The sequence below is a fragment of the Schistocerca serialis genome, chromosome 12, assembly GCF_023864345.2.
Source record: "Schistocerca serialis cubense isolate TAMUIC-IGC-003099 chromosome 12, iqSchSeri2.2, whole genome shotgun sequence".
Classification (NCBI taxonomy): domain Eukaryota; kingdom Metazoa; phylum Arthropoda; class Insecta; order Orthoptera; family Acrididae; genus Schistocerca; species Schistocerca serialis.
The window spans coordinates 33,443,513-33,458,663 of NC_064649.1; the positions used below are offsets into that span (position 1 = coordinate 33,443,513).

Here is a 15,151-nt window from a genome sequence, read left to right on the forward strand (position 1 = left end):
AGTTCACAGATATGTGAGTGGCTCGAAAACTTCCTAAATAACAGAATCCAGTATGTTGTCCTCGACATCGAGTGTTCATCGGGTACCGTCAGGAGTGCCTCAGGGAAGTGTTAAAGGACCGCTGTTGTTCTCTATGTACACAAATGACCTGACGGACACAGTGTGAAGCTTTCTGTGGTTGTTTGCTGATAGTGTCGTGGTGTACGGTAAGGTGATGAAGTTGAGTGACTGTAGGAAGATACAAGACGACTTCGACAGAATATCCAGTTCGTTTGATGAATGGCAGCTAGCTCTAAATGACGAAAAATGTAAGTTAATGCAGATGAATAGGAAAAACAAGCCTGTAATGTTCGTATACAGCATTACTAGTGTCCAGCTTGCCACAGTCAAGTCGTTTAAATATCTGGGCGAAACGCTGCAAAGCGATATGAGGTGGAACGAGGAAGTGAGAACTGTGGTAGGGAAGGAGAATGGTCGACTTCGGTTTATTGGGAGAATTTTAGGAAAGAGTGGTTCACCAGTAAAGGAGACGGCATATAGGACACGGGTGTGACGTATTCTTGAGTGCTGCTCGGGTGTTTGGGATCAGTACCCGGTCAGATTCAAAGAATTCACAGGAGGGCTGCTAGATTTGTTACCAACAGGTTCGAACAAAACGCAAGTGTTACGGAGGTGCTTCGGGAACTCGAGTGGGAATCCATGGAGCGAAAGCGGCGTTCTTTTCGGGAAACGCTATTGAGAAAATTTACAGAACCAGCGTTTGAAGCTGACTGCCTAACGATTCTTCTGCCGCCAACATATATAGCGCGTAAGGACAACGAAGATAAGATACGAGATATTTGCGCTCGTACAGAGGCGTACAGACAGTCGTTTTCTCCTCGCTCGGTTTTGCGAGTGGCACGGAAGGTGAAGTGATGAGTGTGGTACAGAGTACCCCCCGCCAAGTACCTTACGGTGGCCTGCGGTGTATCTGTGTAGCTGTAGATGTAATTCATCACATCGAGCTGGCTACCATTCAGCGAGACGAAGGCCGCCGAAGAACTTATTATTAATTGTTAAAAGCTATTGTCTAAATTGGTTCCCCTAAGGTTCTTAGGATATAGAAGTTCATTTCTGATTTGAGTCTTGCTAGGGACGCCTACGCTCGAGCTGATAGGTGCAAGCTCTAATTAATTATCGTATCTAACAGTCACCGGGAAGACAACATATTGTGTTGGCAGAAGAGGCAACACCGTGTTACTCGTGCTGGCCGAAATGCACGCGTTTTAGCTCACGCAGGCTGGCGTGAGGAGGGAGGGACTATACTGACGTGAGGTCTGGAACATGACAAGGAATTAGAATTCATAAAGCGGACGTAATTAGTTTGATACTTAACTTTAATCCATTAATGATGAACGTCGCTCTTGACGGTACACGATTCACAATATTATTTGTTCAGAATACATTCGTAGTAACTGAATATGGCGCCTTGCTAGGTCGTAGCAAATGACGTAGATGAAGGCTATGCTAAAATGTCGTCTCGGCAAATGAGAGCGTATGTAGATTGTGAACCATCGCTAGCAAAGTCGGCTGTACAACTGGGGCGCGTGCTAGGGAGTCTCTCTAGACTAGACCTGCCGTGTGGCGGCGCTCGGTCTGCAATCACTGATAGTGGCGACACGCGGGTCCGACGTATACTAACGGACCGCGGCCGATTTAAAGGCTACCACCTAGCAAGTGTGGTGTCTGGCGGTGACACCACACAACAGATCGCGGATATAAATGGAATTGCGATTGGTCAATTTTTGTGAGAATACCGTCAAGACGTTTTATTGAATTATGGAGTTAGTATTCGGTCGGTGTTGTCGATCAGAACTTAGTGTGAGCGAGTAGTTAGACGTGTTCAGCAGTGTATCTGCTTCGATTTATATTGTTCCGCGAGAGAAAGTACGGTATGTTAAACTAATTGATTTGAGTTTATTTTGGGTCGTAGTGCTGGAAAGATTTTTGCTACGATTGTATAGGTGGAGGTATTGGTTAACTGACGCTGCAGTAGCGTGGATAAAGTGTATTAGTAATCACGTTGTGTGGGAAGTACCGTGCTAGCGTGCTGTTGTAAATTTACGCTCTAATTTCGGTGAAATTAGGTTCCATATTTGGAGAAGTTGGTGTTTGAAAGTATTAGTCAATCACTGGACTGGACTTAGAGTGCGGTTCGTGGTATTCTCGGTGCGCACAAGACTATAGAAGTCGTTGTGATTTAAGTTGTTGGATTTTGTATTCACGCTCACTCTAAGGGTAATTTAGCGTTTGCGGTATCTGTGTGAATGTAGACGCCCACTCTAAGGTAGTTGAGTGCTGAGCGCTTTATGTTGGTGTGTATACTTTGAGTACGCACTACAGGGTTAGTGGAGTAATAATTGTGATTTTGTGTACCATTGAGTTTAAGTCTCAGTTGGCTTTTTATAAAGCCAGGAAACAAGATCTGCACTGTCGGCGTAACGACGATCAAGAACAGAAGAGCAGAGAGGGCTGTGAGACGGCGTCAGCCAATAGCACGCTGACGGACCCCTCTCTAGGACGACACCGAGACAGGAGCGGCCTCTGCACGAAGGGAATACCCTACTGGTCATTAAAATTGCTGCACCAAGAAGAAATGCAGATGATAAACGGGTAATCATTGGACAAATATTTTATACTAGAACTGACATATGATTACATTTTCACGAAGTTTGGGTGCATAGATACTGAGAAATCAGTACCCAGAACAACCACCTCTGGCCGTAATAACGGCCTGGATACGCCTGGGCATTGAGTCAAACAGAGCTTGGATGGCGTGTACAGGTACAGCTGCCCATGCAACTTCAACACGATACCACAGTTCATCAAGAGTAGTGACTGGCATCTTGTGACGAGCCAGTTACTCGGCAACCATTGATCAAACATTTTCAATTGGTGAGAGATCTGGAGAATGTGGTGGCCAGGGCAGCAGTCGAACATTTTCTGTATCCAGAAAGGCCCGTACAGGACCTGCAACATGCGGTCGTGCATTATCCTGCTGAAATGTAAGGTTTCGCAGGGATCGAATAAAGGGTAGAGCCACTGGTCGTAACACATCTGAAATGTAACGTCCACTGTTGACAGTGCCGTCAATGCGAACAAGAGGTGACCGAGACGTGTAACCAATGGCACCGCATACCGTCACGCCGGGTGATACTCCAGTATGGCGATGACGAATACACGCTTCCAATGTGCGTTCACAGCGATGTCGCCAAACACGGATGCGACCATCATGATGCTGTAAACAGAACCTGGACTCATCCGAAAAAAGACGTTTTGCCATTCGTGCACCCAGCTTCGTCGTCGAGTACACCATCACAGGCGCTCCTGCCTGTGATGCAGCGTCAAGTGTAGCCGCAGCCACGGTCTCCGGGCTGATAGTCCATGCTGGTGCAAACGTCGTCGAACTGTTTGTGCAGATGGTTGTTGTCCTGCATACGTCCCCATCTGTTGACTCAGGGATCGAGACGTGGCTGCACGATTCGTTACAGCCGATTCCATATTCTGCTAACAGTCATTGGATCTCGACCGACGCGAGCAGCAATGTCGCGATACGATAAACCGCAATCGCGATAGGGTACAATCCGACCTTTATCAAAGTCGGAAACGTGATGATACGCATTTCTCCTCCTTACATGAGACATCACAACAGCGTTTCGGTTGGAAACTTTCCTCATGTCAGCACGTTGTAGGTGTCGCCAACGGCGCCAACCTTGTGTGAATGCTGTGAAAACCTAATCATTTACATATCACAGCATCTTCTTCCTGTCGGTTAAATTTCACGTTTGTAGCACGTCATCCTCATGGTGTAGCAATTTTAATGCCGGTAGTGTATAAGCGCCTCTCCGCCTACCCGAGGCCGGAGTGGAATACGAGCTGTCAATACAAACGCTACAGCAGTGACTTATGAACTGTATTGGTTTGGTTGCATTGAAATTGTATGTACCAGAGGACATTGATTATTTGTATGTCGTCATTTCCTTGCGACACACCTTTGTGAATACGCAAAGTTAATTGTTGTCATTTTAACTTACTGTAATTAACGCCAGTAATATAATTCGCTTGAATTGTGTAGCGATCCGAAAAAACAGCTTCCAAGGCACCCTAAATTAGACAAGTGGGCAGATACGATCTACACAACATATTTAAAAGAGGTCACAGTTATTGTTGCCCATAAATTGTGTGAACCTAATCTTTGAAGATAGACTTAGTACCTTAGCAGAACCAATTAATATTATTCGACGATACTCAGTTCCTATGTTGGGTAGGGTGACGAGTGGCAAATTTAATTTAGGGACTGTTAGAGGGAACGCAATTGCCAACACCTTAAGTGGATGAGCCTTGATTGCTATATTAAACTTAGTACAAGAGTAGTGGTTTCACGTAGGATTTTTGTTGGTGTTTTTGTTTTGTCTGTCCTATTCTGATTTGTGTGGCACTTAGATTTTGAATGTCACTCGTTCACATGAAAGTTGTATGTGAGATACTAATCTGATTCCACCAAAGAAAAGCCAAACCTAATTTCTGAGTTTGGACAGTAGAAAGGATTGAATCCCCACTGAAAGATATACAAGTGGCGTAAATAATAAAGAACTAGATTGATGCAAAGTAGTCAAAAGTCAGTCTTGCGGAGATAAGTCCGTTATTCCAGGTCAAAGAACTAGAATCGAAGAATCAATGTATTATAGAGATTTTACTACAATTTAAAATCAGTAATTAGTGAAAAAGTATTTAATTAGATTTCATTTAAGGAAATGCAAAGGTATTAACTTCATTATTCACTTAATATTAAAAAAAAGAAATAAGGAAAAGGGACAGTAAGAAATAACGTTTACATATTGTTAGAGAGTTAATGGTATCACAGAGTTAATACCGCTACATCGCTAGTTAGCAATGAAATTATAACTTTGTTTGTTATGTTCTTAATTATCGTAATAAGTTTATTAAATTTAACTGAACAAGGGTGTACAAAATTGAGATTTCTCGTGAACATCTGTGGAAAGTGAGTCCTCTTTTTCTAAAAGTATAATTGCTTTAGAAAATACAGGTAAAGTTTCTTTCAAAAATTACAGAGAATGTTGTTAGTGTTAGTGAATAATCGTTTATTACGTCTTGATCGAAATTAGGGGCCGTGTTTTTTATTTGCGCTGTGATATGTAACACAGCTTTAAAACTCGTCACATCTTACAAGAGGCCCTGCAGCTGACTCCAAAGACAACCCTAGCACGAAATTGTATAACAATATTTCAGTGTAGTCATGTTGAGCAATCTCGCTAAATGTTCTTAGTTCTTCAAAATTTATTGATGACGAAGAAAATTCTGAACGTTTTTTAAGATCTAGACCTTTTACATGATGTTTTAGAAACTTGAATCCATAATTAGCACAATGGTATAGTTTTATACAACGATGCATTTCGATTAATTTTCCGTTTTCTTCTTTTAATCTAGCAAAGACAGAATCATACTTATCGAAATTAACTGAAGCATTGTCGGCTGAATAAAAATCTGGAATGTTTTGTGTTAACCCATTTTCCAGTAAGATAGATTTTAGCTAAACAAACACTGTTTTTGTCTTGTTTCAGAATTTTATTGTTAATGTTACTGCACAACCTAGTTTCCGGGTTATCAAGCCATTTTCAACCACATTACTGATTCCCAAAGATGATAATGCACAGATAAACATGATGGCAGGGCAAAGATAACATCTAAACATCTTAACATATCGATCCATAGCTTAATGTAAAGCTATGTCGATGACCATTTTTTAACAAATTAAATACATTATTACACAATTCAGCAATGTATTAATAACGCTCATTGACGTAATTTTACTTTAAGCTATCGATCGATACGTTGAGATGATTATCTTTGCCTCGACATTATGTTTATCTGTGCATTATCATCTTTGGGAATCAGTAATGTACTTGAAAATGGGCTTATAGCCTGAAACCTAGGTTATGCAGTAACATTAATAATAACATTGTTAAACAAGGCAAAAGACAGTGTTTGCATAGTTAATTTACAGTGTTTCACCAGGAACCCACAGTTGATTCAATTAAGATAGATTTTAGTTTATTTGAAATGGCTTCTTCAGATCAGTCATATGTTCATAGAAATCAAGAACCTGTTACATTTTCCCTTGTCTTTGAAGAAGCTTGTTACAACTGTTCAGTAATGTTTTTTAATGCCCTTATTTGAAGCATCTGGACATAATGAAAACGGGACATTTTGCCTTTATTTGCTTATGGGGAGGACACAGCAAGTGGCATCATCGCTCAGTGAAAGAGGAGTCAAATTAAACAAATGTGTGTCTCTGCCGATCCTTAGATACTCCACTGTTTCTGAAAAAACAATGGCCAAGCGTCCTATGTTTTTTCTAGGTACGTTATATGTATTTTACTGCGCCATACTCTCGGATGAAATGGTGGCAAAATGGTAAGCATCACGACTTCGTACTTCTGCGTCCCATGTTCGAAACCCAATGATTGCTTTTATTTTGTTTCAAATAACTGTTTTCATTTATGTACCCATGACTGCAGAAGGACACCTCACGAACGATCCTTATCAAATTCGGAGATATAAGGATGTTACATTAATTGTAAAATTACAACTAGATTTCACAGTAAGCGTATTATTACGTAATACATGTGCTATGGTATGTTGAGGGGTTACACTCGTTTTAAATTCTCATATTCTGCTTCATTCTTATATAAATTCTCACATCAATTCTTATATTTCATTCATACACTTATTCTTCAGGAAGACGATTAACTTCCAATTTATTTTCTGTCTGGGGCAGCATTCTTTTATCCCCAGTGTTGTAATTCAATGGCAAAACACACACACACACACACACACACACACACACACACACACGCACACACACTCACAATCCCTCTCCCTCCCTTGCTCCCTCATGCCTCCCCGCTCTGTCCCTCTCCCTCTCTCTTTCTCTTACATACACACCCTGTCACACACTCATCCTTACTTACTCATTCATTCTCTCTTCATTCTCTCAATCTCTCTCTCTCTCGTTCTCCCCTTCTCTCTCTCTCTCTCTCTCTCTCTCTCTCTCTTTCACTCTCTCTCTCTCTCTCACACACACACACACACACACTCACACTCACATTCACAAGCAGCTGAAAGTGTGTGGCATTCAGACCACCTGGATTCGCTGGAAGCTTGAGGAATTTCAATAGATCCTATTCCTATTAGCGTATACATTCGTAAAAAACTGTGTGGGTTAACCACATAGCTTACTCGAATGCCAGAGGAGCTGCACCAGGTGGTGCTGGATATAAGATTAACATCTTGAGCTCCTGCAAGTTCTTCAAGGTTCCCAGGGCAGTGAATGCTTCCACTGATTCTTCCTTGTGTATGTTGTACTCTGAAAGTTCCAAACGTTCCAAGCTGTCAGCACAGACTGACAGTAATGGAAGGATGCACCTGTGTAACAACAGAAATTTGGGATGGTAGAATAATATTGTAACTGCTCCAGCTGGAAACAGGTCAATTGGTCGATACCTTTATTAGTGTGCATATTTCTTTTCCCATTTTAAAGCGTGTCTTTTCAGGCTGTTTAGTACGCATGTTCTTTGAAATTGTTTTTTCATGTATACTGAATTTACTAATAACAATAATAAGAGGCAATAATTTAGTAACACTGGTTAAAAATAGCTAAGTATGAGATACGTAACTTTAACTGGAGCAACCATTGTCTGCAGAAGGAGTAGAGGGAGTGACTGTTAAAAATAACTTTTTGAAAACAGCCGCAAAGCGACCTTCTATTTTTTATTTACCGGTTGCACTCTTCAAATCAACAAGAGCATCATCAGAGTATATACTGTAACGGATACAAATTGCGACAATACTGAAAGCTTGCACTGACGTTATGTAAAGTACATATTCTATTTCCAGCATCATGATTTATTTTTAAAAGTTGACTGACAGCATTAAAGATTGCGTTTACAGTTGCCTGATAGGTCTAAACATTAAACTGCCTGTACTAGAACTTCCATTTAAACTACGTTTAAAATGTAGTAGAAAAGAAGAAAAACCCACAAAAGTCAATAAATGAACAGAACGAATTATCTTATGTGGGTCTTCCAGTTATCTGATGAAGTGTTGCAGATAAGCAACCAAAATATAATAAAGGCCGTGTTATCCTAATAGAAATATTTCTAAAAACGTTTGTTTAGAAAGCGTTTTTGTTAAAGACATTTTTAAATATATATATTTTTTATAACATGTTTTGAAAGATATTTTAATTTTTACAGATGAACTCGTTTTTTTAAAAGATAAGCAGATATGTATGGATATGAGGTGTCTACATACACACTCATAAGAGAGGTGATTAAAATGTAAATTTTGTTTTCTGCAGTTGTAAATTATCTTTAGAGACGTTACAACTACTGTTGTCCAGTCAATTTAATCTTTGGCGCTGTCAGTGTCAAAATTTATTAATGTACTTTAAATTATATTAAATCTAAGTATTAGAGGACAGATAGTTTAACCTCTAGAGCTATCAACCAACTTTAAATGCGATCTTTAGTACTGTGAGCCAACTATAAACGTAAGTCACCATATTGGAAATAGATTACTTACTGCACATAATGTCAGTTTAAGTTTTCCATATTATCTCAATTTGCATTTTACATTGGATATACTGATGATGATCTTGTTCATTTGGAGAGCGAAACTAGTAAATAAAAAATACAAAGTGCAACTTGTGGTTGTTTTCAAACACTTAGATACTTAACTGTTAAAGTTATATAAAAGTTGACAATATTTGTTTTGCTTCTTTATAAGTAAGCCCAGATTGTTTACGAATTTAATTGTGTGGTACATTAGTGGCCTCTTTTGGGTAAGTTTTGAAAGCCAATATTACTCACATCAGTTCAATTACGTAAATATTATTCAAAGTGAATGTCTAAAATTGAATTTTGGCGAAATTAAAACCATTTCTTTGGATGAAACTTGACTTCTCAATAAAATTAGTACTCAAATGACATACAATGTAACAAAAAATATCAAATATTGTAATGCACCAAAATTAATTGCATTTGATCTAAACAACAATGTAACATGTTAAGATTGTTGGAACACCACCACTGACAATGGCCGTCATAGAGAGAAAACTCTCTGATTAGCGATAGCAACCTGGTGTGGAATATCTAAGGAGCTATGATTCAGTGTGCTTTATTCTAGCCATGAACCTCGACGTGAATTCGTCCTGTGTCAGTTACAAATAAAGTGCAAGTTACACCTAAATGTGTCATCACTACAAGTTACTTTTATCCCATTCTGGGGTAAAATTTACATTGGTGGCCCATGACGACCACATATGCCCCATCTGAACACTTCTATGTTTCCAGTTCAGATATTATGTCGACGATGGAGTCATCTTGCAACTGTCAGTTACCAAAATTCCTATGACTTTCACACAGGTGTATTCAGTGCTTCGCAGTGAAATACTCAGTAACTGATCCTGTCAAGCAGAAAAATGATCACTCTCAGCCCCATGTCACCTGTTCTGACAATGATACCTATGGTGCCGAACAAGGAACACTACAGACAACCTGCTGGGTTACACCATGCTAGACTGTACTTTGCATGCATATCATTCCGATACTGTGCACCAGCTTCTTGGACATGTAAATTCTCGAAGGTTCACTAATGCCATGCCTCCCGTGACACATCCATCCGATCTTGAACACCCCATTCACACTGCTTACCTAGTCCAGACATTGTCCTAGCCATCAGCACTATCGTGCACCGACTCCACCATTCAGTTTGGTTCAGCATGTATGCTGCCTCCATTCAGCACAGACCAACCTAAAATGTGATTGGCAATTGCTGAGTGCATTCTGGTCACCCACAGTCTCTTGGACAACAGTGCGAAATTCGTCGCTTTGCTCAGCCACCTCAGTGAAAACGCTAACATAATCAGTGATGTTTTTCTCCCAGATTGCGCCACAAAGTGTGCACTACTCCAATGCATTTCACAGACATTGGAGCAGTAATTAAAACAGGTCTTCTACAATGCATTTCACAGCTTTGGGGCCAGTTACCTACATTGGCTGGTACTAATCTTACGCTAGATCTATGGATGACAGCTATCACTGATACAACCGGTTTTCTGTTATATCAGTTTTTTTCCCACGTCACTTTAACCTGACTGTTAAAACCGCTTAAAATAACCGGTTTCTGAAATAACCGATTTTACGTTTATTATTCCTATTATTCTCTGTAATAAACGTAGGAATCGAACAAAGATTGAAAAATTTGACTCAGTTTCAGGATCAGCAGAGTCAAAATATTGAATTAAAATGGAAAAATAAAAGAAAACGTAGTCTATTCACAATTACCTACTTTTCTCGAAAAGTGACTAGTGGTTGAATACTACAAAAAATCCCGGTATTCTCACACTGATTCTAATTTTTTAAAACTCTGCTCAAATATCCTGTTGTAATTGGAGATCATACCACTATTTGGGTATTACGAATAGCCAGTGCTAAAAGGTTAAAACTGAGGTAAAGGACTCTATTTTTCGTGTTAATCTGTTCGTTTTCAAGGGCTACTAGAAGATAGAGGCATATTATGAAGACACAGGCAACAGATCAGTTACTTTCTATTTTCTTTGTATACTATTAATGAATTCTTGTTAAGTTTTTAATTTATTACTGTAACCATAATTTCCTTCCTCTTTTGTTATTTCATAGAAATAGCAGAGAAACAGTTAGTCATTCAAAGCAAATGAAGCATTGTACTTCATTGCTACGACAGTTTGCAACGATATTCCCAGGCTATGGCTGATGGCATTCTGCAACACAACGGATGTCTGGCGACGACAGCGAGAAATTACCGTATAGACCAGGTGGGGGCAACTCTTGCATACTACACGTATTAGAAGCGCAAGCAAAGCTGACACTCGGCGCGGCAGCTGATGGGAGCGACTGCAAAGTCATTTCCCATATACAGCCGATTGCATCAGCAAGCACGCCGAGTGTCAACTTAGTTTGCGCGTTAAATACATGCATACCTTAAGCCACAACACATGGCAACAGGGACGTCATAGTCTCAGGAGTGATGTACCAATTCTTATGATATGCAATTCTTGCACGACAGTTCGGCATAGTTATTAAAATAGCCCTGGAAGCTTTCACCATTTTCTGTAATAACGCAATATTTAAACCAATGCAAATTTACGACTAAAAATTACTCCTATTTTTAAAAAGGTTTATTTAAAAACGAAAAATTGTAGCATTGCTGCTATGGCGAACTGATATTTCAGTTTTTTATTCGGCTATTAGCAAAAAATAAAAAAAAACTCCTGTTACAATCGAGACCAAACAAATATCGAAAAAACCGGTTATTCGGAACTAAAATACCGGCATCGGTTTTAACTGATCTGTTTTTCTCATCGCTAGCCGTACCACGCACTTTGGACTCTGTGGAGCGTCAGGCTCCCACCCAATACACAACTGGCGATAATTTTACACACATGCTAATCACTGTAAAGAAAGGCAGAAAGGATTTGTACACTTTTGCAACGCCAACAATGTATAAACACTTAAAACAACAATGTCCCCAACCATGATTCACTACAGCTACACCATGGCAACCAGTTAGATGCAGCTGAACCATACCAACCACAACCCACCACCACTGAGCGTGACACAACCCCTCCACAGTGTACAAGTCACAGCAGCTAACCACCTGGAACACTCACACGCCTGACAACCCTGCCTCCTGCTCTGACATTCCTAGAGTGGCCTCTGCTGGTCCCACACACAGTTCAGTGGCGCAGTGTGCAACTGCCAGCCACCATGTGATTTCACAAGCGAGAAGCGCAATCCACAGTGGGTGCAGTGGATCATGGCGACAACTGAAGTCGCCTCACCTTGCAATGCATCGGTGAAACGTCTCACACACCACTTTTTCAGCAGAATGGCAGACTCTGTGTCTTCGACTGCATACATAGACAGTATTTTGTTATCAACTTGGGTTCGTTCGTGAGGACCTCACCTCCTGTACATTTTCCAGTGAAAAACAACATACCCATCATCCAGCTCCATGTACCAAATGACTCTCCTATTACCGTGTATAGATCTCCATCTAATACCTTAGGTCTCGGCTTTGGAACTTTCTCATTACAGATGCCACTAAACTAGTACTAGGAGCTGACTCTCTCTGACACTTGCCTCTATTGCTGGATTTAGCATGTGGCACACTGCATTATGAAGATGGTGGCCACTCCATTCATCGTGTCATTGGTTATGGGCCCCACCAACACAGCAGGCTTCAACCACCTCTCTCAAAACGCCACATCACTGTCCCAACTGCAACAACTCCAACAATTTTAGGTTGACACAAGGTTTGAGTTGTCAAATCTGTGGGACGAAAATGAAACCGTATGATGAGCCATTTGTTCAGTATTGGATGAATATGCTTCCACACGATGCCAACGAGCCTCTACTTTGACATAACAATCTCATCCCACCGATTCCAACACATTATCCCAGCCGAAATGCCGTACGACAGGGACACTTACCATTACAGTACACACAATAACACAACCCAGGTTAGTAATTTACATCTTGAAAGTGATTTATTACACGAAAAAGAGGATGTTGATGATAGGAAAGCTGTCCAACCTTTTGTAAAAATAAGAGTCTATGGTAGGGAAGATAAAGCTCTTTTGGATATTGATAGTGAAATTAGTGCAGTAGCTGAAGAGTTTTAATATTGTTTAAACATGGTAATGAGGTGATGGATGCACCAGTGTTACGATTGAAAATAATAGGTGATACAGGTAAACTAAATGACGTTGTTAAGTGTCAGTGATGAGAAACCCCTGGGGGTTCACTATTCTTTAGTGAATATGTGTCATAGTGTGCATGGGGCCCAGAGCTGTAGCAGTGCTATTTCTTCTTTAGTTTTCTGTGCTCCCACCTACTCTTTTACTATCCTGTTGTCTGTCTTAATTACTCTTTGACTATCATGCTATCCAGACTGTGGAGTAAGTAGAGATAATCAGATTTACTATTTTATATAAAGGTGACAATTTACTAATGATGACAGGATATGAGTTGAAGATAGGAGAGTGGTTGGGAAATCAATGAAAAGAGGTAAATTGTCAGGAGGATAATACCTGGTGAAATCAAATGAGGTACAGTTTTATGGGGCTTGTCCATAGGTAGATGTATTTGTCCACCAACTGGGAGTAGAAGTAAGGAATTGATGCATAATGTTTAAGGCGCTTTGAGAACATAATTTACACAATTAAGTGAAGTATTTAAGGAAAAATTCTGTGTAGAAGAATTTTGTAATCTACTGAATCGAGATACTGATTTGCAGTGAACAGTAAGATGACTTGTGGTGTGAGATGTTTGGTAATATGACGATAATTTTAATCAGTTGCTTTAGAACTCAGTTAATGGGTGAATTCTAAAAGACATAAGAACAGAGAAGAAAAATTCAGGCAAAGTCCATTGGGAAGAGAAGAATTTAACAGGTATGCTAGAGACTGAACTAGACTCAATGATACAGAGACACAAAGTTAAATGGTTACAAGGACATTTCAAAGTGTGTTAAGAGTGTGATCTGATGTGGATAAAATTAGTCTCTAGGGATATTGTGTGAAATTATTGCGATTAGTTTATTGGACACCCGAGAGTGTCTAATTTAAAAAAAGTAAGTCTTTCCTGTGGACAAGAGACTAATGTGGTTAGAGTCCAGTGGTTCTGTACAAGATAGTTGTAACTATTGTTTAAGTAGCAATTCTCTTTTTTTGATACTATTCATACATTTCTGAGGGATGGATGTTCAAAATATAGAGAATAATCAGTGTTTAAATATTTTGCTTAATTAGTGTCATATTGTAAATAATTTTTTTGAAGTTCTGTGGTCACTGCTGCTAGACAGGTTTCACAGTATTCCATGGCAGATTTAAGTATTGATGCAAAAAGTTGTGAGTAATAAATTCGAATTTTTCAGGTAGATACATGCTAGAATACTAAATAATTTTATAAGGCCTATAGTCTCACATGTGTCGAAGACATTTTGTCTTGAGAGGTTCATGGAAACATCTCATGATAAAAGGGGGGCATATGTGAAGACATCGCTAGTTGCGACCTATACACGAGCTATTTCTGTTTTCTTTCTTGCTTTCTTTCTTTTTTCGTAGTTATACATGAATTTCTGGCGATATTTCATAGTGCTCATTTTGTTCAATAATTTGATAAGTACTGTTTGTTGAAAATAATAAAATGCAAATTATATCATTTCCTTATTGGACATTAGTAATTAGGTTTTCTTGTTTATTGATTATATGAAATATCTTGATTCTTCGTTTATCATTTATTGCATTAAGTGTGATTGGAATGACTTTGTGAAGTTAAATGTATGCTGAGATATTGCACAAGAAGAGTGAGAGAGCGAGAGCCATCAGAATATCGATTGTGACGGTCGAACAGTGTGATGCTGCACTCATGTTCGAACCAAGGAGGAAGGAGGTTAAAAGTGTGCTGTGTAGTGTCGTGGAACAATCGGTACCAACGCAACTGATTAAGGATGAGATAAATATTTGCTCTTTCATGTAATGGCAGGTAAGAATGTTTAAAGTGTACAGAGAAGTTGGATTGTGTAAAACTGCTAAGCGAACTGTGTCGTGTAACTACGACACTATAACTATGGACAAATGACGTTGAAGTTATAGTGTTTGCTGTGACTGCGTCATGTGCATTTTAAATACTTTATAATATCAAGGCATATTCGGGCCGTCACTGACTACCGTGTGCATGAACTGTTAATTTGACACAGGCGTATAGAAACTGTTTACTATGAGTGTGCATGTTAGTGCCAACAGTGGAGAGTTTGAGGTTGCATTATTCGCCTGGTAAACCACGATCCAAATAACTTTAAAACGCTCTACTGAACTGTGTTACTTCAGCGTTGTGCACGAGAGACAAAATAAATCGCACGTGCAAAGCTGGATGTTGGCAGCAACTGTAACAAAGTCCAACTGCAACAATAAGCTGCCGACGACGTTGCACCTCACCGCCTGCATCCTCACAGATAAGGATAGCTGCTTTAGCTCGCGTCAAAGGCT

General features: G+C 39.7%; 1 protein-coding gene across 5 annotated transcripts in view; it reads right to left on the bottom strand.

The window, feature by feature from the left end:
* Positions 1-15,151, bottom strand: part of LOC126428083 (F-box/LRR-repeat protein fbxl-1-like) — a 110,936-nt gene that overhangs the window by 36,224 nt on the left and 59,561 nt on the right. For 4 of the 5 annotated variants that reach the window (XM_050089973.1, XM_050089971.1, XM_050089974.1 and 1 more), the window contains one exon: positions 7,300-7,485. The exons of the other annotated variant lie outside the window; for it this stretch is intronic. In XM_050089973.1, coding sequence (XP_049945930.1) covers positions 7,300-7,485 — 186 coding nt within the window. The remainder of the gene's footprint in view (positions 1-7,299; positions 7,486-15,151) is intronic. 5 annotated transcript variants of the gene reach the window in all.